General features: G+C 60.0%; 1 protein-coding gene across 2 annotated transcripts in view; it reads left to right on the top strand.

Moving 5' to 3' along the window:
- Positions 1–13,228: 13,228 nt before the first annotated feature.
- The window catches only part of LOC104306143 (syntaxin-binding protein 1), a 32,555-nt gene continuing 18,926 nt past the window's right edge, over positions 13,229–26,857 (top strand). The window contains exon 1 of one of the 2 annotated variants that reach the window (XM_054174382.1): positions 13,229–13,450. In XM_054174382.1, coding sequence (XP_054030357.1) covers positions 13,414–13,450 — 37 coding nt within the window. In that variant the 5' untranslated portion in view covers positions 13,229–13,413. The remainder of the gene's footprint in view (positions 13,451–26,857) is intronic. The other variant, XM_054174383.1, reaches the window with a different exon arrangement.

The raw sequence follows: 26,857 nt of genomic DNA, 5'->3' as shown, positions 1-26,857 counted from the left end.
AGCCCAGGGCGGTCAGGCAGCCCCGGCCCCGGCCCGGGCCACTCCCCCCTGCCCCGCCCCACCCCGCCAAGCGCCTGGGTGTCCCCCCCCTTCCTCCTTGCAATCAGCCGCCTTAGCTGGAGGATGGGGGAGGCTCAAGGAGGGCGGTTGGGCAGCCCCCCGGGGTGCTGGGGATCCCTCAGCCCGGGGTTCAGCCGGGGACCCCTCCGGCAGCTCCCGCGGTTGCTGGCAGCGGGCGGACCGGCCCCATCCTGGCAGCGGCTTCCCGGCTCCCGACGCTGCTCTCGGGGCGATTGCAACAGCCGCGGCTCCCTGCCCTGCCGCCGCCGGCAGCTCCGCTCCGCCCGGGCTGCTCCCCGGGACACGGTGAAGGTGCTCAACCCTAAAGCTGCTCCCAGCTCCAAGGTGAAGGTGCTCAACCCTAAAGCTGCTCCCAGCTCCAAGGTGAAGGTGCTCAACCCTAAAGCTGCTCCCAGCTCCAAGGTGAAGGTGCTCAACCCTAAAGCTGCTCCCAGCTCCAAGGTGAAGGTGCTCAACCTTGAGATCCTCTCAGCGCCAAGGTGAAGGTGCTCAGCTTTGAGCTGTTCTGTTCCCAGGTTAAAGGTATTCAACCTGGAGCTCCAACCAGTGCCTAGGTGAAGGTGCTCAACCCTGGGCTGCTCCCAGTGGCAAGGTGAAGGTGCACAACCTTGAGCTGCTCTCAGTGCCCAGGGTGGGTGGCTGAACAGCAGAGCTGGGGGCAGGCGAAGGACCCCGTGACCTCCCCAGCCTCCAGAGAGCTCTCATCCCACGGGAGAACAGGATGGGAAAGCTCAAGCTGCCTTAGAACACCTTACAGCCGCAGATTTCGGCCCAGGAGGTGTTTGGCCCCAGCCGCGTCCCTCCCAGATCAGCATCACCGGGGAGCTGGAGGACACGCTCCGAGGGGGATACTGGAACCAGTAATGCTCCACCACCCCAGTAAAATGCCCTCGCACAGGCGGGGCTGGCAGGATCCGTGGGGTGCTGTGGGGCCGTGGGGGAGCTCCCAGAGCCGGGGCGGCTCAAGCCGGGAGGGAGGCAGCTGGGGACTGGGGAGCTGGAGGAAGCGGCGGCGAAGCTCCTCCTTCCTCCGCTGCCGCTGCAGCTCCTCTCCCAGGAGCAACAGGCGGAAACAGCCCTGGCAGGATCCCCGAGCGCTGCCTGGGCAGGATCCGGCCGGAGGAAAGGCCTTGACTCCATCGTTCCCACAGCCATGGGCGCAGCGAGCAGCCGGGCTGTCACCAAGGAGAGGAAGAGGAGGAGGAAGGAGGAGGAGGATGTGGCGGCATGGCCAAAAAGTTCAGGCTGTTCCCAGCTACTGGGCGGCTCCCGAGAGTCGCTGCCGAGGTGGATCCGTGCCTCGGGATCGCTTGGATACTTCCAGAGCACTGGGAGCTTGGGCTGGGCTGGGCAAAGCTTGGCTCAACCAGGTTGGGTATCTGGGTCGAGGCCAGGCGGTGTGGAAGCAGCTCCAGGGCTGTGCAGTGAGGCTTTTCCTGGGCTGGATGTTTACCCGGCGGGAGGAGGAGAGGAGGTGGCCAGCCCTGCAGAGAGGCATCCTGTTTATCCTGCTTGAAATAGCTCTTCTTGGCTGGCCGCAGGCTGCCGGGCTGGGGAGGGGGACAGAAGGCTGCTCACACCTCTCCATGCCAGCTGCCACCAGCCCTGTCCTGAAATGGTGCCCAGCACCTGCCTGGCACACTCAGGAAAGAGGGACCGTGGGCTTCTTCCCTCCCGCCGTGCCAAGGTGCTGCCCCTCGGGGCAGGGGTGGAGGGTGGAGGGGAGGAGAGGGGAGGGAGTGTTGGTGCTCCCTTGCCAGGCCAGGCTCTGCCACAGCCAAACTCTCAACATGAGGGCAAAGAGCATCAGGACATCCACCGGCATCCAGATGGCACCCTGCACCTGCCTCAGCACCTGGGACAGTGAGGGCAGCCAGGGCTGGGCTGCAGCACGGAGCTGCTGGGGCTGGGGGATCCCCTGGGCTGGGCTCAATCCCCAGGGATGCCCACCACACATCAACTCCTTCCATCTTGGCATGGGTCTCACCCTGCAAGTCAAAGGAAAAATCATCAGTTCAATGGTTTAGTTTGGAAAGGACCCTAAAGATCCTCCAGTTCCCCCCCCCCCCTGCCATGGGCAGGGACACCTCCCACCAGCCCAGCTTGCTCAAAGTCTCATCCAACCTGGCCTTGAACACCTCCAGGGAGGAGACATCCACAGCCTCCCTCCCTGGGCAGCCTGTGCCAGTGTCTCCTCACCCTCACTCTATAAGGAATTTCTTCCTAATCTCCAGTCTCTACCAGCTTCAATCCATCCCCCCTCATCCTATCACTCCCAGCCCTTGTCAAAAGTCCCTCCTTAGCTCTCCTGTACTTCAGGCACTGGAAGACTGCTCTGAACTCTCCCTGGAGCCTTCTCTTCTCCAGGCTGAACAGCCCCAACTCTCACAGCTGAAATGTTGCCCTTTTTCTCTTTGCAATGCCCCCTCAGAAGGCTTCACCCTTCACAGCAGGCTTGCTTGTAGCCTGTTTGCTTGGTCTGAGTGCTGCTGGAATCAAGGGATTCTCTTGGGAAATTTAGCTACAGCACAATCTCATTTCCAATAGAAAATGGCTCCATTTGGAGGCTTCTAAATGCTCTCCCCAGCACTGATCCCCAAGGAGTCTCTGTCTCTGAATTGGTTTGAAAGTCTGTCCTAGCAGGGTGATGGCATTTGAAAGGTGGGGGAATGTCATCCACCCTCCTCACATAGCAGGAAAAGCACAGAACTGCCAGGGTTGGAAGAGACCTCAAGGCTCAGCCAGTTCCAACCCCCCTGCCATGGCCAGGGACACCTCACACTACAGCAGGTTGCTCGCAGCCACCTCCAGCCTGGCTGCAAACACCTCCAGGGATGAGGCTTCCACCACCTCCCTGGGCAAACCTGTGCCAGTGTCTCAGAGTATCTACCTGTGGAAAGAACTCCATTATCAGAAAGCAAGCTCCATTCCTTTAGGGGAAGCAATGTATGGGCTATGATTTAGGCAGTGCCCCCAGGGTCCTGCCAAACAGCCCAGAGAAGTGGTGTAAACCCCTTTGGATTTGATAAATCCCCCCAGGTGAGCTCTGCAGCAGCACACAGGCAGCCCAGCCCTGCCCTGCCCTGCCTCTCTTGCCCACTGATTTATTTCCTGGGGTGAAAAAACCAGAAGAGAGAGAGAGAGAGCAGTGGTGCTGCAGGTTTGCAGACAGGAAGGCTCTATTTGTGGCAGGCAGAAAATAGCGTGTCAACAGGGGCTGGAGGCCCTGCTGCAGACACACAGCCTGCTTCTGAGCTGCAGAAAACCACCTGAAACCAAGCACAACGTCCTGGCACCCGTACCCAGTCACGAGGTTGGGCCACATGCTGGCTGGTGGCAGAGCCGGGGGCAGCTGCTGGAGCTGGGGAAAGGGAAAGCGAAGGAGCTCTCCGCAGGGTTTGTTGTGCCAGGAGGCAGGTGGAAGCTCAAAGCTCAAAGGTGATGTCATGCTGAGCGCTTCCTGATGTATCCCCACCGGCCATGGGCAGAGGAGGTTGTCCCTGAAGGGGTCCTGCTCAGGGTTTCCTCACCCACCCCCACCCCTGCTCAGGGTTTCCTCACCCACCCCCACCCCTGCTCAGGGTTTCCTCCATTCTTGACATAGCCCTGCTCAGGGTTTCCTCCATCTCTGTTCCTTGCTGGTTGCATGAGGAGGATGGGTCCAGGCTTGGCCTTAGTGGGAGGTGTCCCTGCCTGTGGGACTAGATGAGCTTTAAGGTCCCTTCCAACCCAAGCCATTCTGTGACTCTGTGATGAGCAAAGCACTCCAAACCTTCCCCTTTACCCTCCCACGGACCCATCATGCCCCGTGGATGATCCCGGTGCCCCAATCCATGTCCACGAGGAGCACTTACAAGACAAAAAGAAGTCGATTATTTGGGCTATTTTGGCACTCACAGCAGTCAAACGGAGCCTGCCAGGGGCTGTGTGCCCAGCTCCCTGCCCCTTCTGCTCGTGCCCCTGGATTCAGGACCCGAAACAAGAATCACTCTGCCTTGCTGCCCTGGGATTTTCCACACAGCCACTTCCAGGGTGTAAAATCTGACCTCTCGGCAGCCGAGGTGGTTGATGCACCTGCAGAACGCCCGGAACAGGCTGTTCCCCATCACCTCCCACCTCCAGGACCTGCTGAATTCCTGCCGCCGCTAAACGCAGCCGAGAGCTGTCAGAGCAGTTAACCATTCCTCTGCCGTGACCGACGCAAGGGGCAATCAGTAGGGCTCTGCTCTCACTCTCATTGATCCTGGGAGGAGGATCTGCTTTCACCTCAGCTGGATCACTGATCACTGGGGAACTTGATCGCTTGGAGAAGAGCCTAGGGGTGCCTGCAGGCAGGAGGTGCAGCCCAGGGCGGGGTTCAGGGTGTCCTTTGCAAATAGGCACGCTTTTTTGTTCAGGTTTGGGGCCCTCACTCCAAGAGGGACATTGAGGGGCTGGAGTGTGCCCAGAGAAGGACAACAAAGCTGGGGAAGGGTCTGGAGAATTAGTCTGGTGAGGAGCAGCTGAGGGAACTGGGGGTTGTTTAATCTGGAGAAGAGGAGGCTGAGAGGAGACCTTATTGCCCTCTACAACTCCCTGAAAGGAGGTTGAGGCCAGGCAGGTGTTGCTCTCTTCTCCCTTTTGTCAGGTGATGGGATGAGAGGCAATGGCCTGAAATCGTGCCAGGGTTAGGTTGGAGAGGAGGAAAAGTTTCCTTGCTGCAGGAGTGGTCAGGGATTGGCACAGGCTGCCCAGGGAGGTGGTGGAGTCCCCAGCCCTGGAGCCGTTCAAGAAATGTGTGGACATGACAGGTTGGGACGTGGCTGAATGGCCATGGTGGTGGTGGGCTGATGGTTGGATTGGGTGATCTTAGAAGGCTTTTCCAAACAAAATAGTTCTATGATTTCCCCCTGCTCAGGTCCCCACATCCACATGCAAACCCACCCAGGGCCACCTCCAAGGCCTCAGAGGTGAGGATGCCATGTCCTCCTTGAGGGGCTCTGCTGAGATGTGAGCAGGACTGAGGACTGGGCAGGAGGGAAGAGCGCCCAGCAAAGCAGTGTGCGAAGGTGTCCTGTGCTGGGGGCTGTTCAGCCACACGGGAACTGGCCTTGGTGCAATCCAGGGCTGTGGAATTGCAGCAGTAAAGCTTCCCTGCGCTGATAAAGCCGCCGGCAGCTCTGCCCAGCCCCACGGAGCAGCAGTGCCTTGCCCATGGCTGCAGGCATGGGTGGCTGCACCCTCAGCCCCACTGACTCCAGCAGGATTTGCTGTGCCGGAGCAGCACTTGGAGATAAGGAGGTGACTAAGCTGTGCTGATTCAGGGCTGCAGTGATCCCTGCTTTTGCTGATGCGGGACCAGACCGGGATCCATAACCTCCAGCCTAGGGATGGAGGGCACAAGCCTGGGGAGAAGCTCAGGACCCTGCAAACACCCAGAACCACCCCCACGGGGTTGGGTGCAGGGGTCGGGGTGTGCCCGGGAGGGTCACCCCCACCCGCCCACGCCCGTGGGTGAGCATGCAGCCCGCTGCAGGGCCGGCACCAGCGGGGCTGGGGGGCCGCAGCCCCTCGGGCGGGCAGAGGGCAGGGGAGCAGCAGGGTGGCTGCTGTGGATCACCATCCCCCCCTGCTGGTCGGCACCGGGATAACGGCGCCGCCGCCGCACCTTGGCGGGGAGTCGGGGTGCAGCCTGCGGAGGGGGCGACAGCCTGGCGGCACTGGCAACGACGCCGGATGGGCACTGGCGTGGGCACTGAGAACGGCCACAAGCATGGGCACCATTATGGCATGGGCACTGGCACGGGCATGGGCACTGACATGGGCATCTGCTCTGAGAATGGGCATGGGCATGGGCACGGGCACGGGCACCAGCATGGGATGGGTATTGAGAACAGGCACAGACACTGGCGTGGCATGGGAACTAGGGCTGGGCATGGGCATCAGCATGCTATGGGCTCTTGGAATGGGCACTGGCATAGACATGGGCATGGGAAAAGGCACTGGCATGCTATGAGCACTGAGAATGGGTAGGGGTATGGGCATGCTATGGCACTGGCATGGCATGGGCACTGGGAATGGGCATTGGCAGAATTCGGGTGTGGCAGACAGCCTCAGTGTCCCAGATAAGGGCAATGAGAATAGGAACAGTGCCATGGGCACTGGCATGGGCACAGGCACGAGCACCAGCACAGAATGCTGGCATCAGCATTGTCTCTGGGAGGAGCACAGGCTATGGCAATGGGCACCAGCATGTGGCACGTTTGTGGGTAAAAGGCATGGGCACAAGACACAGGCATGGCACATGGGACATGGGGAGGGGAATGGGGTGTGGGCATCAGCAAGGGCATGGGGCACAGGCAATGTCTCTCCAGCTACTTGCAGGCTGCTGTGGGGTCCCAGGAGGGGCTGGGAGCTGTACCAGCCACCCGGCTTTCCCAGGAGCCCACGCTGATGGGCACTGGGCACCAATAAGCATGGAAGTGGTGGCCTCAGCCCCTTTGGCTCTGGTGGCTACTCCTGGGGTGAATCAGGCCAGGATGTGGCCCTGGCACTGCCTCTTGCTGTGGGATTCTGTGCAGAGCTTTTCTGAGGTGCGGGCTCTGCCCCACTTCCAGCCCCTGGGCACTGTGCCACGCAGGGCCTGGGGCAGGGTCACCTCAGCCACCCCTTGGTGTTTGCACCGGGAAAAGGATACCAAACCCCGAGTGTGAGCAGTGCTGGGCAGCTGGGGGCAGCACAGGCCTGGGCCCTGCTTGCACCAGGGCAAGGGTCTGCCCCACCACCAGCCCTCTGCCTCCAGAGACATCCCAGGACACATGCAGGTTATGAACCCCCAGCAGCATCACCCCCGGGGACCAGAGACATGGATGACACTGTGCCCTTCCTGTCCCTGCAGCCACCTTCCCCTGGGACACATTCCCAGCCCTGGGGTGAGTCAGCCTTTCAGAGAGGCAGAGATGTGGTGCTGAGGGACATGGTTTAGCACCAGGCTTAGGAGAGTTACAGAATGGTTGGACTGGATGAGCTTGAAGGTCTCCCCTGACCAAAGCAATTCTGTTATTTGGCTTCATCATCACCAATTTGCCTCTGCCTGCATTGAGGGTGGGGTGGAAGTGGCCTCCCTGTTTCACCCCCTGATGATGGATGCATGCAATGAGACTGGGAGAGGCCTCAAGCACAGCCCTGGGAGGAGAGGCTGAGGGAGCTGGGGTTGCTTAGCCTGCAGAAGAGGAGGCTCAGGGGAGACCTTCTTGCTCTCTCCAACTCCCTGCAGGGAGGTTGTAGCCAGCTGGGGGTTGGTCTCTTCTCCCAGGCAAGCAGCACCAGAACAAGAGGACACAGTCTCAGGCTGTGCCAGGGGAGATTTAGGCTGGAGGTGAGGAGAAAGTTCTTCCCAGCAAGAGAGATTGGCCTTTGGAATGTGCTGCCCAGGTGGTGGTGGAGTCCCCATCCCTGGAGGTGTTCAAGAGGGGCTTGGATATGGCACTTGGAGCCATGGTTTAGTTGTCAGGAGGTGTTGATGATCTCTGAGGTCTTCTCCAGCCTTATTGATTCTATGAATTCTGTGTAGAACCAGCTCAGAAAGTCACAGAGTAGGCGAGTGTGACTGATCCCTGGGCAAGGGTCACTTGCCCTTTGGCATCCCAAAGGGATGTTCTCCTGCTGCAGGAAAGCTCTTGGCTCCTCTTGGCACTAAAGCACCCAGCACCACAGGGGATTGGATGTGGCACTTGGAGCCATGGTTTAGTAGTCAGGAGGTCTTGGGTGGCAGGTTGGACTTGATGATCTCTGAGGTCTTTTCCAGCCTTATTGATTCTATGATTCCATGATGATGGATGCATGCCACAGTGGGATGGAGCTGGGGGGGGTTCCACCTCACTGGGGCTCTGGAGGAGAGGACACCCCCAAGGCTCACACACCCTGCCCATGGGCCAGCAGCTCTGGGGGGATCACAGAGGACCCAGGGGTTTCCTCAGGGTCTCCCATGGCTGCCCTGGGGGTGCCCTTGAGCTCCCTAAGGCACCCAGAGAGTGCCCAGTCCCCAGGGAAGAGGGGCACGAGGTCAGCAGGAGCTTCTGCCCAAGCCTGCCCAAGGCTGTTCTTGCTGAGCCAAGGCTGGCCCCAGGACTCAGGCACCTGTGGGACACCTTCATTTCTCCCAGTTAAACAAATTTCCAGCAGCTTGACAGTTTTCAGCTGAACTTTTGGGTCGACAAAAACCCAAGCAAGGCCTTCCAGGCACCTTAGAAGAGGATCATGGAGGAGGGATCAGGATGTGGCCCCAGGGTGGCTTGAGAGAGCATCTTCCACATCAGCTCCCTCTTGGTGCCACAGATGTCCTCAGAAAAACCAGTTTCAGCCATCTCCTTCCAACTTCCTGACCCCAGGGCCAGTTCCTTGTCTTGCCACCCAGCTGCCTGTGCTATTCGAGCAGGGTTAAATCCTACACAGCCCAGAAAGCCAGTCCCATCCTGGGCTGCAGCAAGAGAAGCAGAGCCAGCAGGGCCATGGAGGGGATTCTCCCCCTCTGCTCTGCTGAGACCACACCTGGAGTACTGCATCCAGTTCTGGAGCCTCTGTTCCAGGAAGGATCTGGAGGTGCTGGAAGGTGTCCAGAGAAGAGCCACGAGGATGAGCAGAGGGCTGGAGCTGCTCTCCTGTGAGGACAGACTGAGGGAGTTGGGGTTGTGCAGGCTGGAGAAGAGAAGGCTCCAAGGAGACCTAGTTGTGGCCTTCCAGTATCTGAAGGGGGCTACAGGAAAGCTGGGGAGGGACTTTGGAGGGTGTCAGGGAGGGATAGGACTGGGGGGGATGGAGCAAAACTAGAAATGGGGAGATTGAGATTGGATGTTAGGAAGAAGTTGTTCCCCAGGAGGGTGGTGAGAGCCTGGCACAGGTTGCCCAGGGAGGTGGTGGAAGCCTCCTGCCTGGAGGTGTTTGCAGCCAGGCTGGAGGTGGCTGTGAGCAACCTGCTGCAGTGTGAGGTGTCCCTGCCCATGGCAGGGGGGTTGGAACTGGCTGAGCCTTGAGCTCCCTTCCAAGCCCTAACGATTCTCTGATCCTACACTGCTAACAGTGGAGGTCTCAGCCACCAGAGCTGGTCACCCCAAATCACATCACTTGGGCCAAAATGGCATAGGAGGAAGCCAAGGAAGCAGCCACCACCTCTCTCCATCCACCCTGGTGTTCTCCCTCCACCCTGGGGTGCAAAGGGTGTGGTAGGGAAACATCACTCCCCATTCCTTTCCTGTACATGGTGTCCTCTGAGCTGGCTGTGCTGGGAAGGTCCAGGCTCTGTGGCCTCCACTTCTCACCCACAGCCCCTTGCAGAGGAGGGAAAGGCTCCTGGTGGTCTCCAAGGGTCCAGCAGCCCCTGATGAGATCTTGGCCCAGGTCAGGTTGTTTGGGGCTCTGAGCAACCTGCTCTAGTTGCAGATGTCTCTGCTGGCTGCAGGGGGGTTGGACTGGATGACCTTGAAAGGTCCCTTCCAAATCATCCCAAGATTCTATGACCTACTATCCCAAGTTTTTTTGTACCCAGGCAGACACCTTGGAGTGGGAACAAGTCTCCAACCCCTACCTAGCCCTGAGGCCAGCAGGCTCCTGGAGGTCAGGATGTGGGCTCCTCGTGTTTGCTGGGGCCAAGTCTCTGCTGTCAGGAAGGCAATGCCAGAGCAGCCTTCCCAGGAGCAACCCTCTCCCCACCCCACTATCTACAGGACCTCCAAGGCCACCCTCTCCCAGCCAGGCATCCTGCCCCTGCCCACTCAGCCAGAGATCAGGACAGTCAAGGTCTGGCAGCTGATTCTTGCAGGAGTCACTCTTTCATACAACAGAATCACAGAATCCTTTTGGCCTTTGAGAGCCCTTGCAGTGAAGAATGGTCACCATAATGTCCAACCTAAGCCTCTCCTGGTGCAACCAGAGCCCATTTCCTCTTGTCCCTTACAAGAAGAGACTGACCCCCACCTGCCTCCAACCTCCTCTCAGGGAGCTGTAGAGAGCCAGAAGGTCACAATCACAGAATGCTTTGGGCTGGAGAAGATCTTGAAGCTCACTGAGGCCAACCATTCTCTAACTCTCCCATAAGCCATGGCCCTCAGCACCACATCTCTGCAGCTTTCCAGCACCTCCAGGGATGGGGATTCAGCCACCTCCCTGGGCAGCCTCTGCCAGTCTTTGAGAACCCTTGCAGTGAAGAAGTTTCTTCTGATGTCCAACCTAAACCTCCCCTGGTGCAACTTGAGGCCATTTCCTCTTCTCCTATGGAGACCAATCCCCACCTCACTCCAGCTTCCTTTCAGGGAGCTGTAGAGAGCCAGGAGGTCTCCCCTCAGCCTCCTTTGCCCCATGCTGAGCAACCCCAGGTCCCTCAGCTGCTCCTCCCCAGACCTGTTCCCCATTTCTTCCCTTTTCCTGCCAGATGAGAGCCACCCAGGAGCCAAAGGCCCCTGAGGGCAGAGGTGGGGGACGCCACATGCCAGGGCTGTGCCCACAGCCCAGCGATGATGCTCAGCCTCACCAGGAGGATTGAGGGGAAGATGGAAAAGCTTATAAATACCTGGCTCCTAAATAGCCTGCTGGTATTTATAGCCTGGGCTTGGCAGCGTGGCCTCGGCACCAGCATGCTCTGCTCCAGCAGGGTTTTAAGGAAGAATCAAGGAGAAGAGGGTTGGAAGCTGAGGACTGAGAGCTGGAGCTCCAGGAGCACTCTGTCATGGAATCATCGAACGGTTTAGGTTGGAAGGGACCTTAAAAATCTAGTTCCAGCCCTCCTGGGCAGGGACACCTTCCACTAGACCAGGCTGTGCCAAGCCTCATCCAGCCTGGTCTTAAACCCTTACAGGGATGAGGCATCCGCAGCTTCTCTGGGCAACCTGTTCCAGCGTCTCACCACCCTCATAGCAAAGAGCTTCTTCCTGGTGTCCAACCTAAATCTGCCCTGCTCCAGTTTCACACCGCTGCCCCTTGTCTGCTCACCACACAAACAGCCCCTCCCCAGCTCTCCTGTTACCCTGCTGTCCCCCCCAGCCTCACTGTCCCATGTCCCCAGGCACCTCTTGTGCCGCCTCACTGTTCAGAGAGGGGGCCACACCGTGCCCCTATCTGGCGCTGTAGGTCTGTACGTGCCGGCACAGCCTCTGGAGGTGCCATCAGCTCATGCCCAGTGCTGGCACCTTGCCGGTTCCCACCTCCTTGCCCATTTCTTCCCCTTCACCCCATCACACCCTGCCCGGGGGAGCGCAGCATCACTCCAGTCCCCCTGGCACGGCTCTCAGGAGCCAGCCTGGGGCTCAGCACAGCGTCTGTCCCCCTGGCAAACACCCCCTGCCCAGCTCAGAGGCGAAGCCACCCTGCTGCAGGGGTACCTGGGTGCCAGGTGTGGCGTTTGCATGTGGCCTTTACAGCCCTGGCTGTGCACATCATCAGGGATGGGTGGCCGTGGGGTGTCTGCACCTCCTGTTTTGGGGTGTAGATTTCTCTGGAAGATAAGCCTGAGACCCCATGGGGACCCCCTCCCTCAGTGCCAGGAAGGTTCTCACCCCCCAAGTACAGCCTGGAGAGGCGGGGGGGGAGGGCACAGGTTTCCTACAGCCCCGTGGCAGGAGCCATGATGGGGAGGCCTGAGGGGTGCTATGGGGGGCTGCTGGGTGCTGGGGGTGTGTACTGAGTGTGTGTGTGGGGGGGCTACTGGGTGGAGGGAGTGGGCTGGGTGGGGGAACACTGGGTGCAGGAAGTGGACTGGGGGGGTGTGTGGGGAGCTGGGAGGGTGCTTGATGTGGGGGTGCTGGGTGGGGGGAAGGATTGATACACTGGGTGCAAAAAGTACTGGATACAGGGGGGCTGGAGGGGAATACTGTGTGCAGGGGTCCCTTGGGTGCTGGGGGGGTTATTGTAGAGCTGGGGGAGGGTGCTGTGTGCAGGGGTCCCTTGGGTGCTGGGGGGGTTATTGTAGAGCTGGGGGAGGGTGCTGTGTGCAGGGGTCCCTTGGGTGCTGGGGGGTTATTGTAGAGCGGGGGGAGGGTGCTGTGTGCAGGGGTCCCTTGGGTGCTGGGGGGTTATTGTAGAGCCAGGGGAGGGTGCTGGGTGCAGGGGTCCCTTGGGTGGGGGTTATTGTAGAGCCGGGGGAGGGTGCTGTGTGCAGGGGTCCCTTGGGTGGGGGTTATTGTAGAGCCGGGGGAGGGTGCTGGGTGCAGGGGTCCCTTGGGTGCTGGGGTGGGGGTTATTGTAGAGCTGGGGGAGGGTGCTGTGTGCAGGGGTCCCTTGGGTGGGGGTTATTGTAGAGCGGGGGCAGGGTGCTGTGTGCAGGGGTCCCTTGGGTGGGGGTTATTGTAGAGCCGGGGGAGGGTGCTGTGTGCAGGGGTCCCTTGGGTGGGGGTTATTGTAGAGCGGGGGGAGGGTGCTGTGTGCAGGGGTCCCTTGGGTGCTGGGGGGTTATTGTAGAGCGGGGGCAGGGTGCTGTGTGCAGGGGTCCCTTGGGTGGGGGTTATTGTAGAGCCGGGGGAGGGTGCTGTGTGCAGGGGTCCCTTGGGTGCTGGGGGGGTTATTGTAGAGCGGGGGCAGGGTGCTGTGTGCAGGGGTCCCTTGGCTGCTGGGGGGGTTATTGTAGAACGGGGGCAGGGTGCTGTGTGCAGGGGTCCCTTGGGTGCTGGGGGGGTTATTGTAGAGCGGGGGCAGGGTGCTGTGTGCAGGGGTCCCTTGGGTGCTGGGGGGGTTATTGTAGAGCGGGGGGAGGGTGCTGTGTGCAGGGGTCCCTTGGGTGGGGGTTATTGTAGAGTGGGGGCAGGGTGCTGTGTGCAGGGGTCCCTTGGGTGGGGGTTATTGTAGAGCCGGGGCAGGGTGCTGTGTGCAGGGGTCCCTTGGGTGGGGGTTATTGTAGAGCGGGGGCAGGGTGCTGTGTGCAGGGGTCCCTTGGGTGGGGGTTATTGTAGAGCGGGGGCAGGGTGCTGTGTGCAGGGGTCCCTTGGCTGCTGGGGGTGTTTCTGGCTGCGGGGGGGTGACGGCGCCCCGTCCGCCCCGCCGGTCGCTGCCGCCGTCACTGCGCCGCGGCGGGGCGGTGCGGGGGCGGTGCGGAGTGACGTGTCCGGTTCCCCCCCTCGCCCCCCCTCCCCCTGCCGCGGCCCGCCCCTCCCCTCCGCGCAGTCAGCTGAGCCCGTTTCCCCCCGCGGCTCCGAGCGCCGGCCTAGCCCGTTGCTCCTCCTCCTCCTCCTCTTCCTCCTCCCGCCGCATCCCTGCGCCCGCCGCCCGCAGCCTCGCCCGGCCGGGTGTGCGTCTGGGTGTCCCTGTCCCCCCCCCCTCCCCCCGCCAGCACCCAGAACCGGGCCCGCTGCGGACCCCCAGCGCCGAGACATGGCCCCCATCGGACTCAAGGCTGTGGTGGGAGAAAGTAAGATCCTGCGCACCCCGCGGGGATTGGGGGGGGTTAAACCAGCCAGGCTCCAGCTCCCCTTCGCCGCGGGCGGGGGGATGCTGCGGATGCGCAATAGGGACCCCGGCGGGGGGGGGGACACGCAGCCGGCAGGACGTGGGGACAAGCTGCGTTGGAGGATGTTTTTGTTTTGGGGAGGGGGCGGCAGGGGAGCTCGGGGCTTGCTGTGTGCATTTAGGTATAATATTATTTTTTTTGGGGGGGGGGGATTTGAGATTTTTCTGCAGTGCTGAGGAGGGCGGGGGGTGTGGATAAACGAGGGGGGGGGGGGGTAAAGAAGGAAGTGAGGGGAGCTCTGAGTCTCCCCACCCCCTCCTCTGCCTCCTAAATGGAGCAAAGCGCAATCGCCCCCCCTAGCTCCCCCATGCACCCCATGGAGGGGCAGTTGGAGCCCCGGGTGGGGGCTGTGCAGCAATCAGCTTGTGTCCCCCCCCCGCCCTGCGCCGTGCCAGGCCGGCAGCCTCGGCTTTGTCTGCAGCAAATCTCTATTCCGGGGGGGGGGGGGGGGTGGTTGTTGTGGTTCCTTTTCCCGGACGTCACTTCGCTTCCCTGATCCGGGGACACCGTGAAACCCCTGCGGGGACCCCCCCCCCCCGGGCATTCCTGTGCCTTTCGGGGTGACGATCTAGGGGTTATTTTGGGTGGGGAGGGCCGGGAAAGGGAGAGTGTGTGTGTGTAGGGGTGGGGGGAGCACCCCGGCTTCGCTTCCTCCTTCCCCCTTGCTGCTGCAAGGCGATATTTGCGGCGTCTTCACGGCGGGGAGGGGAGAGGGTTCCAAAACCCCCGGGGCTGGAGGGTGGGGGGAGGGTTGAAATGCCTTCCCCCCGTGCAAAATTAAAGCGAAAATCTCCGCATTAAAGCCTAAAATAACTAAATCCGGAGCAGAAAGGGCAGAGCGGGTGGCAACTTCCCCGCAGCCATGAAAAGCCTTTCTCCTCCCTCCCTCCTTCCCTCCCTCCCCGCTCCTCTCGCAGGGATTATTTCCCTGCCCTCCTGCCCAGCTGGGGCTCCTAGAGATTTTTTTTGGGGGGGGGAGGGGGTGGTGGTAAGGGGGAAGGAAGGTGTTGAGGTGTAATTTTAGGAGGGGAATTGTCGGTTGGTACAATCCCCGTGGGGTTCGGGGGGCCCGGGGCGGGGGGGGATTTGGAAGCGTTGTGCAGCGTCAACCCTCCCGCGCAGGGCTGCGGATGGTGCGGCCGGGACTGGTGGTGTGATGGGGAGGGGAGGGTGGTGATATCCCCCTGGATTGATGTCCCTGCTTTGTTCCCTGGCGTCATCTGTGCTAGCCCCGTGCTCCCCCAGTCACTCATACCCCCCCTTCCCCATCACCACTTGCCCCCCCTTCCCCATCACCACTTGCCCCCCCTTCCCCGTCACCACTTGCCCACCCTTCCCCATCACCACTTGCCCACCCCCATCATCACTTGCCCCTTCCCCATCACTCACAACCCCTCTCCCCTCACACCCCACTTTCCCCCTTGCCCTGCTCAGCAACCCCAGGGTGCTGAACTGGGGGGTGGGAGGCAGGGGGGTGTCAGCCCAGGCAGCTGCAAAATGGAAGGGGGAAAAAAAAGCAGGGAAATGTAGGAAAATGCCCCAAATGTGCCTTTGCTGCAGGATCAGCTTTGAGGAGGGGAGTGGTTGGCCCCTGTGCTTTGCTGGGCTCTCTGTTTTTTGGAGGTGGTGGGTAGTGGGGGCACCAGCCCAGACGGGCGGGGGGGGAAATGAGGGGGAGACAGGAGCCACACAGCCCCAGGTCCCCATCACTGAGGAGGTGACAGGGACCAGCGTCACTGCACGTCCCTTGTTTTCATTCATTGTGCTGGAACGGGCTGGGAGAGAGCAGACAGACAGACAGACAGACCCGGGATGGAGGCAGCATGATGGAAATCCCTCTCAGTCCTTCCCTTCAGCGCTGGGTCCCAGACGTCCCTGCTCTCCCCCAGCGCTGCAGAGTGGCCGCGGTGGCTGCTGCTGGCGTGGGTGCCATGGTGGAGCTGTGGGAGCGTGGGTGGCTGGAAGGGGAGAGCAGGGCTTGTGCAGGCAGAATGCTGCAGAGGAGCAGGGATGGAGCCCCCGCGGGAGCCCCCTGCGGGGTCCAGCCCTCCCCGAGGTGCTCCTCAGGCTTGCCGTGGGGAGGTCCTGCCCTCGCCGGGTGCCCGGAGGTGCTGTTCGCGGCGGGAGCTGCTCCCCGGGAGCTGGGGCTGCTCTGCAGGGCGCCCTTCCCTGGGCACCAATGCGGTAGCAGAAGGTTTGCCTGGCTCTCCCTCACTGCGCCAGCCGGCTCTCCAGCAGGGATTCCCCCGAGGAAGGGATCTGCTCCTGCAGGAGGAGAGGCTTGCTTAGGAGAGGTCCAAGCCCCAGGCTGATCCCTGGGGCAGGGTATCTCAGCTGGGCACCCCAGGGGGGAAGGAAAGCGAGGGAAGGGGGCGAGGGAAGAGGGGAAGGAAGGCGAGGGAAGGGGGGAAGGAAAGCGAGGGAAGGGGGGAATGGAAGGCGAGGGAAGGAAAGCAAGGGAAGGGGGGAATGGAAGGTGAGGGAAGGGGGGAATGGAAGGTGAGGGAAGGGGGGAATGGAAGGCGAGGGAAGGGGGGAAGGAAAGCGAGGGAAGGGGGGAATGGAAGGTGAGGGAAGGGGGGAATGGAAGGTGAGGGAAGGGGGGAATGGAAGGTGAGGGAAGTGGGGAATGGAAGGCGAGGGAAGGGGGGAATGGAAGGCAAAGGCAGGCGGGCTGGCTGGCTGGCGCTGCAGCGTTGTCATGGCTCTCTCCTCCAGCCACCCCTCCAGAGCTGCATTCTGCCCTGGCTTCGCTCCAGACCCGGATTATTCTGCTGACCAGCTGGTGCCATAGCAGGCTGGGGTTTGAAGGCCCCTGGAGAGGTGGGAGGAGGTGGGCAGGGGCACGGAGGGGGCTGAGCACTGCAGGAGATGGGCAGAACCAGACCGTCACCCCCTAGTGCCATGGGGTGCGCGATGCGGGGGCTGCCCCTGCGCCCCCCTGCAGCATCCAGCAGCCATGGCTGCGCCCTTCCAGGACTCCCTTTGATCTGGCCAGGGTTGGAGCTGGGTGTGCTCAGCCCTAGAGGTGATGCCCAAGGCCCAGGTCCTGCTGGAGTGTCTTTAACCGCTGTGGCCACCTTCCGGGGAGCTCCCCTGAGAACCTATTGCTTTGCTCTGTGCTGGTTAGAAAAGCCTCACCCAAGGGTGCCAGCTGCTCCTACTTCACTGGGCACCCATCCCCAGATCTTCATCTAACCCCCCAAAACGTGGACATTCCTCTCTTGCCCCATCCTCCCTTGCCCCAGAGCCTCCTTGGATCTTCTCAAGGCAGTCTGCCCAGACTTCTTCCTGCCCAGCCTGGTCCTTGCTCTCCTGCAGCACCCTGCAGTGGTGAGAGGGAGGAGAAGGAGGAGGAGGAGGCTGTGTTTCCTTCACTGAACCATCAGCAGCAGGCCAAGACAGGGCTGTGCTGCAGGGGTGACACCTGTGCAGTGCCTGCCACCGTGGTGGGCTGCTGCAGGACGTGTAGCTGCAGCATACAGAGGTGGTTCCCATGCTGGATCTGAAAAGCCCTGGAGCCCTTCACCTGCAAGGGGAGAGAAGCCTCCCCCTGGGCTTCCTTTTGCTCTTGTCAGTGTCATGGACAGATGGGAGAAGCAGAGCAGCCCTGGGAGGAGGGAGTGCCCTGCTCCCTTCCACAGCCAGCCAGCAAACTGTCCCCCCAGGACACCAAGGTCCTCCCACAGAGCACCCTTGCCTACACAGCCTCCTGCAGAGGTCACCTGTGCTCAGGTGCTGCCTGCCAGAGCCACACCAAGGAGCCCCATGGTCAAACCCTGCTGGGATGAGGTGCCATGGGCCCTGTGCCTGCACTCACTGCCTTCCTGTGTCACTCACTGTGTGCCATAGAATCAGAGAATTGTCAGGGTTGGAAGGGACCTCAAGGCTCAGCCAGTTCCAACACCTCACACCACAGCAGATTGCTCACAGCCACCTCCAGCCTGGCTGCAAACACCTCCAGGCAGGAGGCTTCCACCACCTCCCTGGGCAACCTGTGCCAGGCTCTCACCACCCTCATGGGGAACAACTTCTTCCTGACATCCAATCTCAATCTCCCCATTTCTAGTTTGCTCCATCCCCCCCAGTCCTATCACTCCCTGACACCCTCAAAAGTCCCTCCCCAGCTTTCCTGTAGCCCCCTTCAGATACTGGAAGGCCACAATGAGGTCTCCTCTCCATCAAGAGGTACTTCAGAGTTCCCCTCCTGCCTGGCCCTGCTGGGTGCTGTGACTCAGGGACCTGGGCACACAGCACCTCAGGGACAAGGAGGAGGCACAGGCAGAGCTGTGGGCTGCTGCCAGCTTCAGGGGCATGGCCAGGGGCCCTGGGGACCTGCTGGTGAGCTGCTGCTGTGTGACTCACCCAGGCTGCTTGGGGAACCTCACTGCTCCCCCCACCCCTTGGCTGAGGGCACAGGGAGGCTTTGGGGGCCAGATGCTCCTGGTTGAGGGCTCTCCAAGCCTAGCTCCGGGGTCAAGGCTTGCCTGCTGCCCTGGAGCCAAGTCTGACAAGATCTCTGCAAGCAGAGGAAGAGGAGGGAGCACAGGACATGGGGTTGGCTGGTCCTGCTGGGACCATTGCAGGGATGTGTGTTGCATCCTCCTGCCAGTATGAGGGCAGAGCCTCCAGCCCTGCCATGACCTCAGCATGTGGTGAAGTGGATGGGTGAGGAGGAGAGTGTCTCTCTGCCCTCTCCCCACGGGTGGGAGCAGACCCTGAAGCCCTGGGCTCCCACCCTTCCAATCCCCAGCTCTGGGGGCTCCCAAGGGCAGCAGGGTGCTGCCTGCTGGACGTGTGGATACAGGAATGGGCAGTTGGCAGAGCCTCTGCAGGGGTCTTCAGCCCTGCCACCAGGGTCTGGCTCACCTCCAGCAGCAGCTCTAAGCTGGAAAAGCTTGCAAATAGACTTGCAGAATTGAGAGCTCACCTTCATGCACGTGGCAGAGCATGGTCTGCATCAGGGGCTGAGAAATAACTTGGCCATATGTGACCATGGAAGGCTCCCAAGAATGACAAACCTCCCTCTGGCAGCTCTGCTTCCACCCACAGGTGTCTGCCTGTGCAGGAGGGCTGAAAAAGCCTCTGATGTAGAGGAGTGAGACTCTGACCCTCTTGAAAAGAAGAGTAAGGCCTGAGTCTTAATTGCTGAGGTCTGAGTCTAATTGCTAAGGTCTGAGTCTAATTGCCCAGCACCTCTCAGGAAGGATGTCCCAGGAGAGATTCCCTTCCTGGTCCCACAGCCCCAGTGGATTAAAGAGGAGAAGCATCATCAGATGGCTCTTGGTTGCATGCTGAGAAGCAGATGCTGTGCCCACCAGCTCGTGGTGTGGGAAGGAGCTTGGCCCTTGTGTTTTGGGGAATGCAAAAGCAGCTCAGGCTGAAGGTGCAGTGGTTTGGGAGCTCCCCCACTGCCCACACGAGCATCAGGGTGCCCACAGACACCTTGGCATGTGGGCTGCAGAGACCTTTGTGGAGCCCATCAGATGGTTTGATGTTGTGCCACTAAAGGAGCAGCAAAGAGCCACTCAGAGCTGGGCCAGCTCAGCTGCCATCCAGCCTGCCCTTGATGTCCATCTGGGCACAGGATGGGCACCAGCCCAACCTGGATGCCCACCCAGCTGAGCCTGAAGAATCACAGAATCACCAAGGTTGGAAGAGACCTTAAAGATCACCAAGTCCAACCTGGCACCACAGACCTCCTGACTGAACCATGGCAACAAGTGCCACATCCAATCCCCTCTTGAACACCTCCAGGGATGGGGACTCCACCATGGCTAACAACTCTCTCAGTGAAGAACTTTCTCCTCACCTCCAGCCTAAACTTGCCCTGGCACAGCTTGAGACTGTGTCCTCTTGTTCTGGTGCTGCTTGCTTGAGAGAAGAGACCAACCCCCACCTGGCTACAACCTTCCTTCAGGTAGTTGTAGACAGCAAGAAGGTCTCCCCTAAGAGACTGAAGTATTTTGCTCCTGCTTGGTTTGAGGCAGAGAAGGATTGGGACAGGCTGCCCAGGGAGGTGGTGGAGTCACCAACCCTGAAGAAATGTGTGGCCATGGCACTTTGGGACATGGTTTAGTGGCCATGGTGGTGTTGGGTTGATGGTTGGACTGGATGAGCTTGGAGGCCTTTTCCAGCTGGAACAGGGAGCTGGGGTTGCTTAGCCTGGAGGAGAGGAGGCTCAGGGGAGACCTTCTTGCTCTCTCCAACTCCCTGCAGGGAGGTTGTAGCCAGGTGGGGGTTGGTCTCTTCTCCCAGGCAAGCAGCACCAGAACAAGAGGACACAGTCTCAAGCTGTGCCAGGGGAGGTTTAGGCTGGAGGTGAGGAGAAAGTTCTTCCCAGCAAGAGAGATTGGCCATTGGGATGTGCTGCCCAGGGAGGTGGTGGAGTCCCCATCCCTGGAGGTGTTCAAGAAAGGCTTGGATGTGGCACTTGGAGCTGTGGTTTAGTTGTCAGGAGGTGTTGGGTATTAGGCAGTAGGTTGGACTTGATGATCTCTGAGGTCTTTTCCAACCTTACTGATTCTGTCATAAGTGTCACTGAAGGCTGTCACCTCCTGGTTACAGAAGCTCTGTGGCCCCTTGACTGTACCCAACTGGGGAAACTCTGCTCAGGTCCCAGGTCCTAGTGCAGAGCCAAGGAAACTGTGCCAGGAGTGATCCCCACAGGGGGAACCCTCTGGAGTTTTGCCTCTGTCTGCAGTGTGGTCAGGGAGGGCTATCTGTGGGTGCCTTCAGGCCTTTTCACTTCCCTCCTTTCCTTTTGGGCCTCTTGCAGTGCTGTTGAGTGACAGGACAAGAGGAAATGGCCTCAAGCTACAGCAGGGGAGGTTTAGGTTGGGTAGCAAAAGAAACTTCCCATCTCCCTCTCCATCCTCCTGGTGAGGCTGAGCATCATCGCTGGGCTGTGGGCACAGCCCTGGCATGTGGCGTCCCCCACCTCTGCCCTCAGGGGCCTTTGGCTCCTGGGTGGCTCTCATCTGGCAGGAAAAGGGAAGAAATGGGGAACAGGTCTGGGGAGGAGCAGCTGAGGGACCTGGGGTTGCTCAGCATGGGGCAAAGGAGGCTGAGGGGAGACCTTCTGGCTCTCTACAGCTCCCTGAAAGGAAGCTGGAGTGAGGTGGGGCTTGGTCTCCATAGGAGAAGAGGAAATGGCCTCAAGTTGCACCAGGGGAGGTTTAGGTTGGACATCAGAAGAAACTTCTTCACTGCAAGGGTTCTCAAAGGCTGGCACAGGCTGCCCAGGGAGGTGGCTGAATCCCCATCCCTGGAGGTGCTGGAAAGCTGCAGAGATGTGGTGCTGAGGGCCATGGCTTATGGGAGAGTTAGAGAATGGTTGGCCTCAGTGAGCTTCAAGATCTTCTCCAGCCCAAAGGATTCTGTGATTGTGACCTTCTGGCTCTCTACAGCTCCCTGAGAGGAGGTTGGAGGCAGGTGGGGGTCAGTCTCTTCTTGTAAGGGACAAGAGGAAATGGGCTCTGGTTGCACCAGGAGAGGCTTAGGTTGGACATTATGGTGACCATTCTTCACTGCAAGGGCTCTCAAAGGCTGGCACAGGCTGCCCAGGGAGGTGACTGAATCCCTGTCCCTGGAGGTGTTGAAAAGCTGCCAGAGATGTGGTGCTGAGCCCCATGGTTTAGCCCCAGCTAAACAATGCTTGGACTGGATGCTCTTAAAGGCCTTTTCCAACCTTCCAATCCAACCAGTTCTACGGTTCTAAGCTCTCCAGGTCTCTGCTCTGCTCCTCTCTGGGCTGTGCAGGGTTCCCATGGCTGTGGCCAGCAGGTCTGAGTGCATTCAGCCTTCCTGAGAGCAGTGCAAATAGGAAGAGGAGGAATTAATCACAGGTTACTACGATTACTGTGACTAATCCTGGGAGCTGGAGCCCAGGCAGCAGGGCTCTGCAGCTCCCCAGAGCAGCACCAGTGCTGCTCAGCGTGGCTCTGACACGTGGCCTCTGCCAGCAGCAGCCCTGGGGGTGATGTGCAGTGCTCTGCATGGCAGAGTAGAATAGAATAGAATCAACCAGGTTGGAAGAGACCTTCAAGATCATCATGTCCAACCTATCAACCAATCCAGCACCACCTAATCAACTAACCTATGGCACCAAGAACCCCATCAAGTCTCCTCCTGAACACCTCCAGTGATGGTGACTCCACCACCTCCCTGGGCAGCCCATTCCAAGGGCTAACAACTCTCTCTGGGAAGAACTTTCTCCTCACCTCCAGCCTAAACCTCCCCTGGCACAGCTTGAGACTGTGGCCTCTTGTTCTGGGGCTGCTTGCCTGGGAGAAGAGGCCAACCCCCACCTGGCTACAACCTCCTTTCAGGGAGCTGCAGAGAGCAAGAAGGTCTCCCCTGAGCCTCCTCTTCTGCAGGCTAAGCAACCCCAGCTCCCTCAGCCTCTCCTCCCAGGGCTGTGCTCCAGACCCCTCCCCAGCTTTGTTGCCCTTCTCTGGACACCTTCCAGCATCTCAACATCTTTCTTAACCTGAGGAGCCCAGAACTGGACACAGGACTCAAGGTGTGGCCTAAGCAGTGCTGAGCACAGGGCACAAGGACTTCCCTGCTCCTGCTGGCCACACTGTTCCTGATGCAGGCCAGGATGCCCTTGGCCTTCTTGGCCACCTGGGCACACTGCAGGCTCATGTTCAGCCTAGTATCACCCACTACCCCCAGGTCCCTCTCTGCCTGGCTGCTCTCAGCCACTCTGTCCCCAGCCTGTAGTACTGCCTGGGGTTGCTGTGGCCAATGTGTAGAACCAGGCACTTGGCTGTGTTCAATCTCCTGCCCTTGGCCTCTGCCCATCTGCCCAGCCTGTCCAGGTCCCTCTGCAGAGCCTCTCTACCCTCCAGCAGCTCAACTCCTGCCCCCAGCTTGCTGTCATCTGCAGATTCACTGCTGATGGACTCAATGCCCTCATGCAGATCATCAGTATCCCAAGTGCACCTCCGTCAGGGTTGGGCAGGGAAGGGTGCAGCTGACCCTGGGCAGTTCTGCCCATGCAGGGCTTGTTCCAGCTGGCTGGCAGCCAGGCTGCACCATCAGCAGGTTCCTGGGTGAGGAATGTGTCCTCCAGAAGGGCTGAGGTCATCCAGGGGGGCTCCAGTGAGAGTCCAGCGCAGGGTGTGAGCTGCTGCAGGGGGGATGCTTGGGCTTTGCTTGCACACAGGGGGCTCCAGACTCTACTCACAGATTCATAGAATGGGTTGGGTAGGAAGGGACCTTCAAGCTCATCCAGTTCCAACCCCCCCTGCCGTGGGCAGGGACACCTCCCACCAGCCCAGCTTGCTCACGGCCTCATCCTGAGGTGGCTCTGAGCTGCACTGGAGGGCATCAGCTGGGCTTTGCCTCCTGCAGCTGAACTCTCAATGCCCTGGTGGCCTTCCTGCCATCCTCTGGGCCTGTTTTATTTGGCTCTGCCTGGGGATGGCACCTTGGCACCTAGAGATCCCCCCCCGAGGCTGCCCTGAGGTCGATCTGTGCCGCACTCCAACTCGTGGTTGTGTCTCTGCAACACTCACACTGTCTTGAGCAATCAGTTAATGAAGCAGCAGAGAAAAAAGCAGTTGCCAAGCCAACCCAACCCAAACATCCCTGTCTTGGGAGATGCATCCTGACAGCTTTTTAAGGGAAGTGGCTCTGGAGCAAACCTCAGCCTGGGTTCACTGTGGTGCAGCTCTCCAGGGCTGCTCCGTGGCCCAGGATCCCAGGCTGGAGGAGGGTGAAAGGACTGAGCCCTGGCCTGGGGGGGAGGGAAAAGCCCATGGTCAGGAGCACTCAGCTCCTGTGGGACCTAGGAGAAGTCCTTCAGGCTGCTGGCCATCCATAGAGCAGCTCCATCATCCCTCACCAGGGCAGGCCAAGGAGTGCAGCCCACCAGGTCCCAGCAAGCAGCAGGGATTTGTCCTCCTGCACTGCTGCAGGAGCAAAGGATTGCTGCTGGCACAGGCCGGGCTGGGCCAGCTCTAGAGCAGAAGTGTTCCTTGGTTGCAACACCCCTGGTGCTCCAGGGTGGGGTGGTGGCCAGGACAAGGTTTTACTGCTTCAAACTGGAGCTCAGGGCTGCTCCTTACACCTCAGGCTTTCTGAAGCAGGATAACAGGCCTGGGGCAGCACCAAATGGTCCATCTCAGGCCAGGCTGTGCTTGGCCACAGCTTTGTTGGGGTGGGCACAGGGGGTGGCAGGGTTGGACCTTCTTCACCCCAGCAGCAGCTGGAGGCGTGGGGCTGGTTGCTGTTGCCATCAGCAAGCCAGGCAAGGAAGGACTGGAGAAAGGCAGCTTGGTCTAAATAACATAGGCTAAGCCTCTTGGAGTCATGTGTGGGCTTGGGTCCTACTAGGCCACCATGCCACCAGCTCCTGACCCTGCTTGGAAAGGCTGCAGGGAGGCATTTTCATGCCCCAGGAAGGAGCTTAACTGCAGGTGGTGGGCTGGGGGGGGAGCCTGGTTGCTCTCCAGCATTGTCATCTGCAGGTCCATGTTGCTCAGGAGCACTGGATCAGTGCTTTGGTTGTAGGTGAGATGTGCTTATTGATGACCTGGAGAAGGGGATGGAGTCCATCAGCAGTAAGTTTGCAGGTGACAGCAAGCTGGGGGCAGGAGTTGATCTGTGAGAGGGTAGGAGAGCTCTGCAGAGGCACCTTGCCAGGCTGGGCAGATGGGCAGAGGCCAACAGGATGGCATTCAACAAGTCCAAGTGTCAGGGGCTGCACTTTGGCCACAGCAACCCCAGGCAGTGCCACAGGCTGGGGGCAGAGTGGCTGAGAGCTGCCAGGCACAGAGGGACCTGGGGGTAGTGGTTGATAGTAGCTGAACATGAGCCAGCAGTGTGCCCAGGCAGCCAAGAAAGCCAGTGGCATCCTGGCCTGCATCAGGAACAGTGTGGCCAGCAGGAGCAGGGAAGTCCTTGTGCCCTGTGCTCAGCACTGCTTAGGCCACACCTTGAGTCCTGTGTCCAGTTCTGGGCTCCTCAGTTCAGGAAAGATTTTGAGATGCTGGAAGGTGTCCAGAGAAGGGCAACGAAGCTGGGGAGGGGTCTGGAGCACAGCCCTGGGAGGAGAGGCTGAGGGAGCTGGGGTTGCTTAGCCTGGGGAAGAGGAGGCTCAGGGGAGACCTTCTTGCTCTCTGCAACTCCCTGCAGGGAGGTTGTAGCCAGGTGGGGGTTGGTCTCTTCTCCCAGGCAAGCAGCACCAGAACAAGAGGACACAGTCTCAAGCTGTGCCAGGGGAGGTTTAGGCTGGAGGTGAGGAGAAAGTTCTTCCCAGCAGAAGAGTTTGGCCATGGGAATGTGCTGCCCAGGGAGGTGGTGGAGTCCCCATCCCTGGAGGTGTTCAGGAAGAGCCTGGCTGAGGCACTTGGAGCCATGGTTGAGTTGATCAGATGGTGTTGGGTGAGAGGTTGGACTGGATGATCTCTGAGGTCTTTTCCAACCTGGTTCATTGCATTCTGATCCTAGTCCATAGGCACTGATGTTGTCTCATCCCAGAGCTGTCTGCATTGGCTGTTCTTGATAGGAGCTGTAACTCAAATGCTTCCAGCCTGGAGGAAGCCTGCAGTGTGGTGGGGCTGGACAAGCCAAGTGGTGAAGGCACTGGATGAGATCTGCATATTTACCACCCCCACCCCTCACCCCCCTTCCATAACTTGGTTTATCTCCAGGATAAGCTTGACTGGGAGCATCACTGACTGATGGTAGAGCCCAAGCACTCTGCCTGGCCAGACCATGTGGGGACACAGGTGGCAGCATCTGACCTGCTCATAGAATCACAGAATTGTCAGGCTTGGAAGGGACCTCAGGGCTCAGCCAGTCCCAACCCCCCTGCCATGGCCAGGGACACCTCACACTGCAGCAGGTTGCTCACAGCCACCTCCAGCCTGGCTGCAAACACCTCCAGGCAGGAGGCTTCCACCACCTCCCTGGGCAACCTGTGCCAGGCTCTCACCACCCTCCTGGGGAACAACTTCTTCCTAACATCCAATCTCAATCTCCCCACTTCTAGTTCTGCTCCATCCCCCCCAGTCCTATCCCTCCCTGACACCCTCAAAAGTCCCTCCCCAGCTTTCCTGTAGCCCCCTCCATGCCCTGGAAGGCCACAGTGCAGGGGGTGTGAGAATATTCTTTGTCAGGGATGGCCAGGCTTGACTTGAGGAGCTTGGGGCAGGGAGGAGTTGCCATTTTCCCTGGGGGCCTGTTGCTGACCCTGCAGCTGAGTGCAGAGTTGGCTCAAGGTGCAGTGCTGGCACTGCTCAGCCTGGCAGTGCTGGCAGCCCTTCTCCTGCTTGGATGTGCCCTTCCAGAGAGCCTGCTTGGAAACTGCCCTGCTCTGAGCCTGGCTCTGGGTGTCTTCTAAGCTCTAACCTTCAGTCTTGTGGCTCCAGCTCCACCTTGGCCAGAAGAGCCCCAGGGAGCAGCTGTACCCTGTTGGACTGTCCCTTTTGACCTCTGCATTCCCTCCTGTGCCACCCTTTCCATGCCAGCCCTGGCTGCCTGCAGTGTTTAGTGTTGCCCCTTTGGCCCTCTTTTTCCCTAGCCAGGAGGTTTCCTGATTGCTTCAAGGAACCCCAGGAGGTGCAGGTCCTGGCCATGTCTCCTCCAAAGAGGACCCTGCAACCTCAGGCTTCTCTTCTGCTCTGTCTTCTGCCCTCCTGGGTTATTCCAGGGCCCTGGAGCCTCCTTGGAGGATGCTTTGTGGATCTGCTGCTTTCCCACCCCTGCCTGGGCTCTGAGCTGGCTCTGGCAGCTGGTGGAAGAGTAGATCTTCGACCTTGACCCATGGTTGAGGTAGGAGAGGATGTTGGTGTAGAGAGGGCTGTGCCAGGGCTGCTCTGCAGCAGGCTGGGAGCAGGGCTGGTACCCACTGCTGATGGGGCAGCACCCTAAGATCAAAAAGCTCAGAGCAGTCACATCCAGAGGTCTGCTCCAGAGGCCCATCCTGGGTGATGGGACAGATGCTGCCTGCATTGCACTCCTCCAGCTCTGCCTGCAGCCATGCAGTGTGAGCAGGCTCTCAGGACAAACTCCTGCCTGCAGCCACTACCCTGGCGAGCAACAGCTTGGGGCTGGCTGAGGCAGCTCTTTAGGGAGAGCTTTTTCTGGCTCCCCTGCCCTGGGTCCCTGCCCTCTACCTCTCCACAGCAAATGGAAGGTGCTGGAGCACCACAGCAGTCAGCAACAGGAACCTTAGCACCAACAGCACTTTCCCCTGGGCCCCAGGACACCCCATTCCCTTCCCCTTCCCCTTCCCCTTCCCCTTCCCCTTCCCCTTCCCCTTCCCCTTCCCCTTCCCCTTCCCCTTCCCCTTCC

The sequence above is a fragment of the Dryobates pubescens genome, chromosome 29 (assembly GCF_014839835.1).
Source record: "Dryobates pubescens isolate bDryPub1 chromosome 29, bDryPub1.pri, whole genome shotgun sequence".
NCBI lineage: Eukaryota > Metazoa > Chordata > Aves > Piciformes > Picidae > Dryobates > Dryobates pubescens.
The sequence above is the reverse complement of the archived record's forward strand: the minus strand, read 5'-3'. Positions and strand labels throughout refer to the sequence as shown.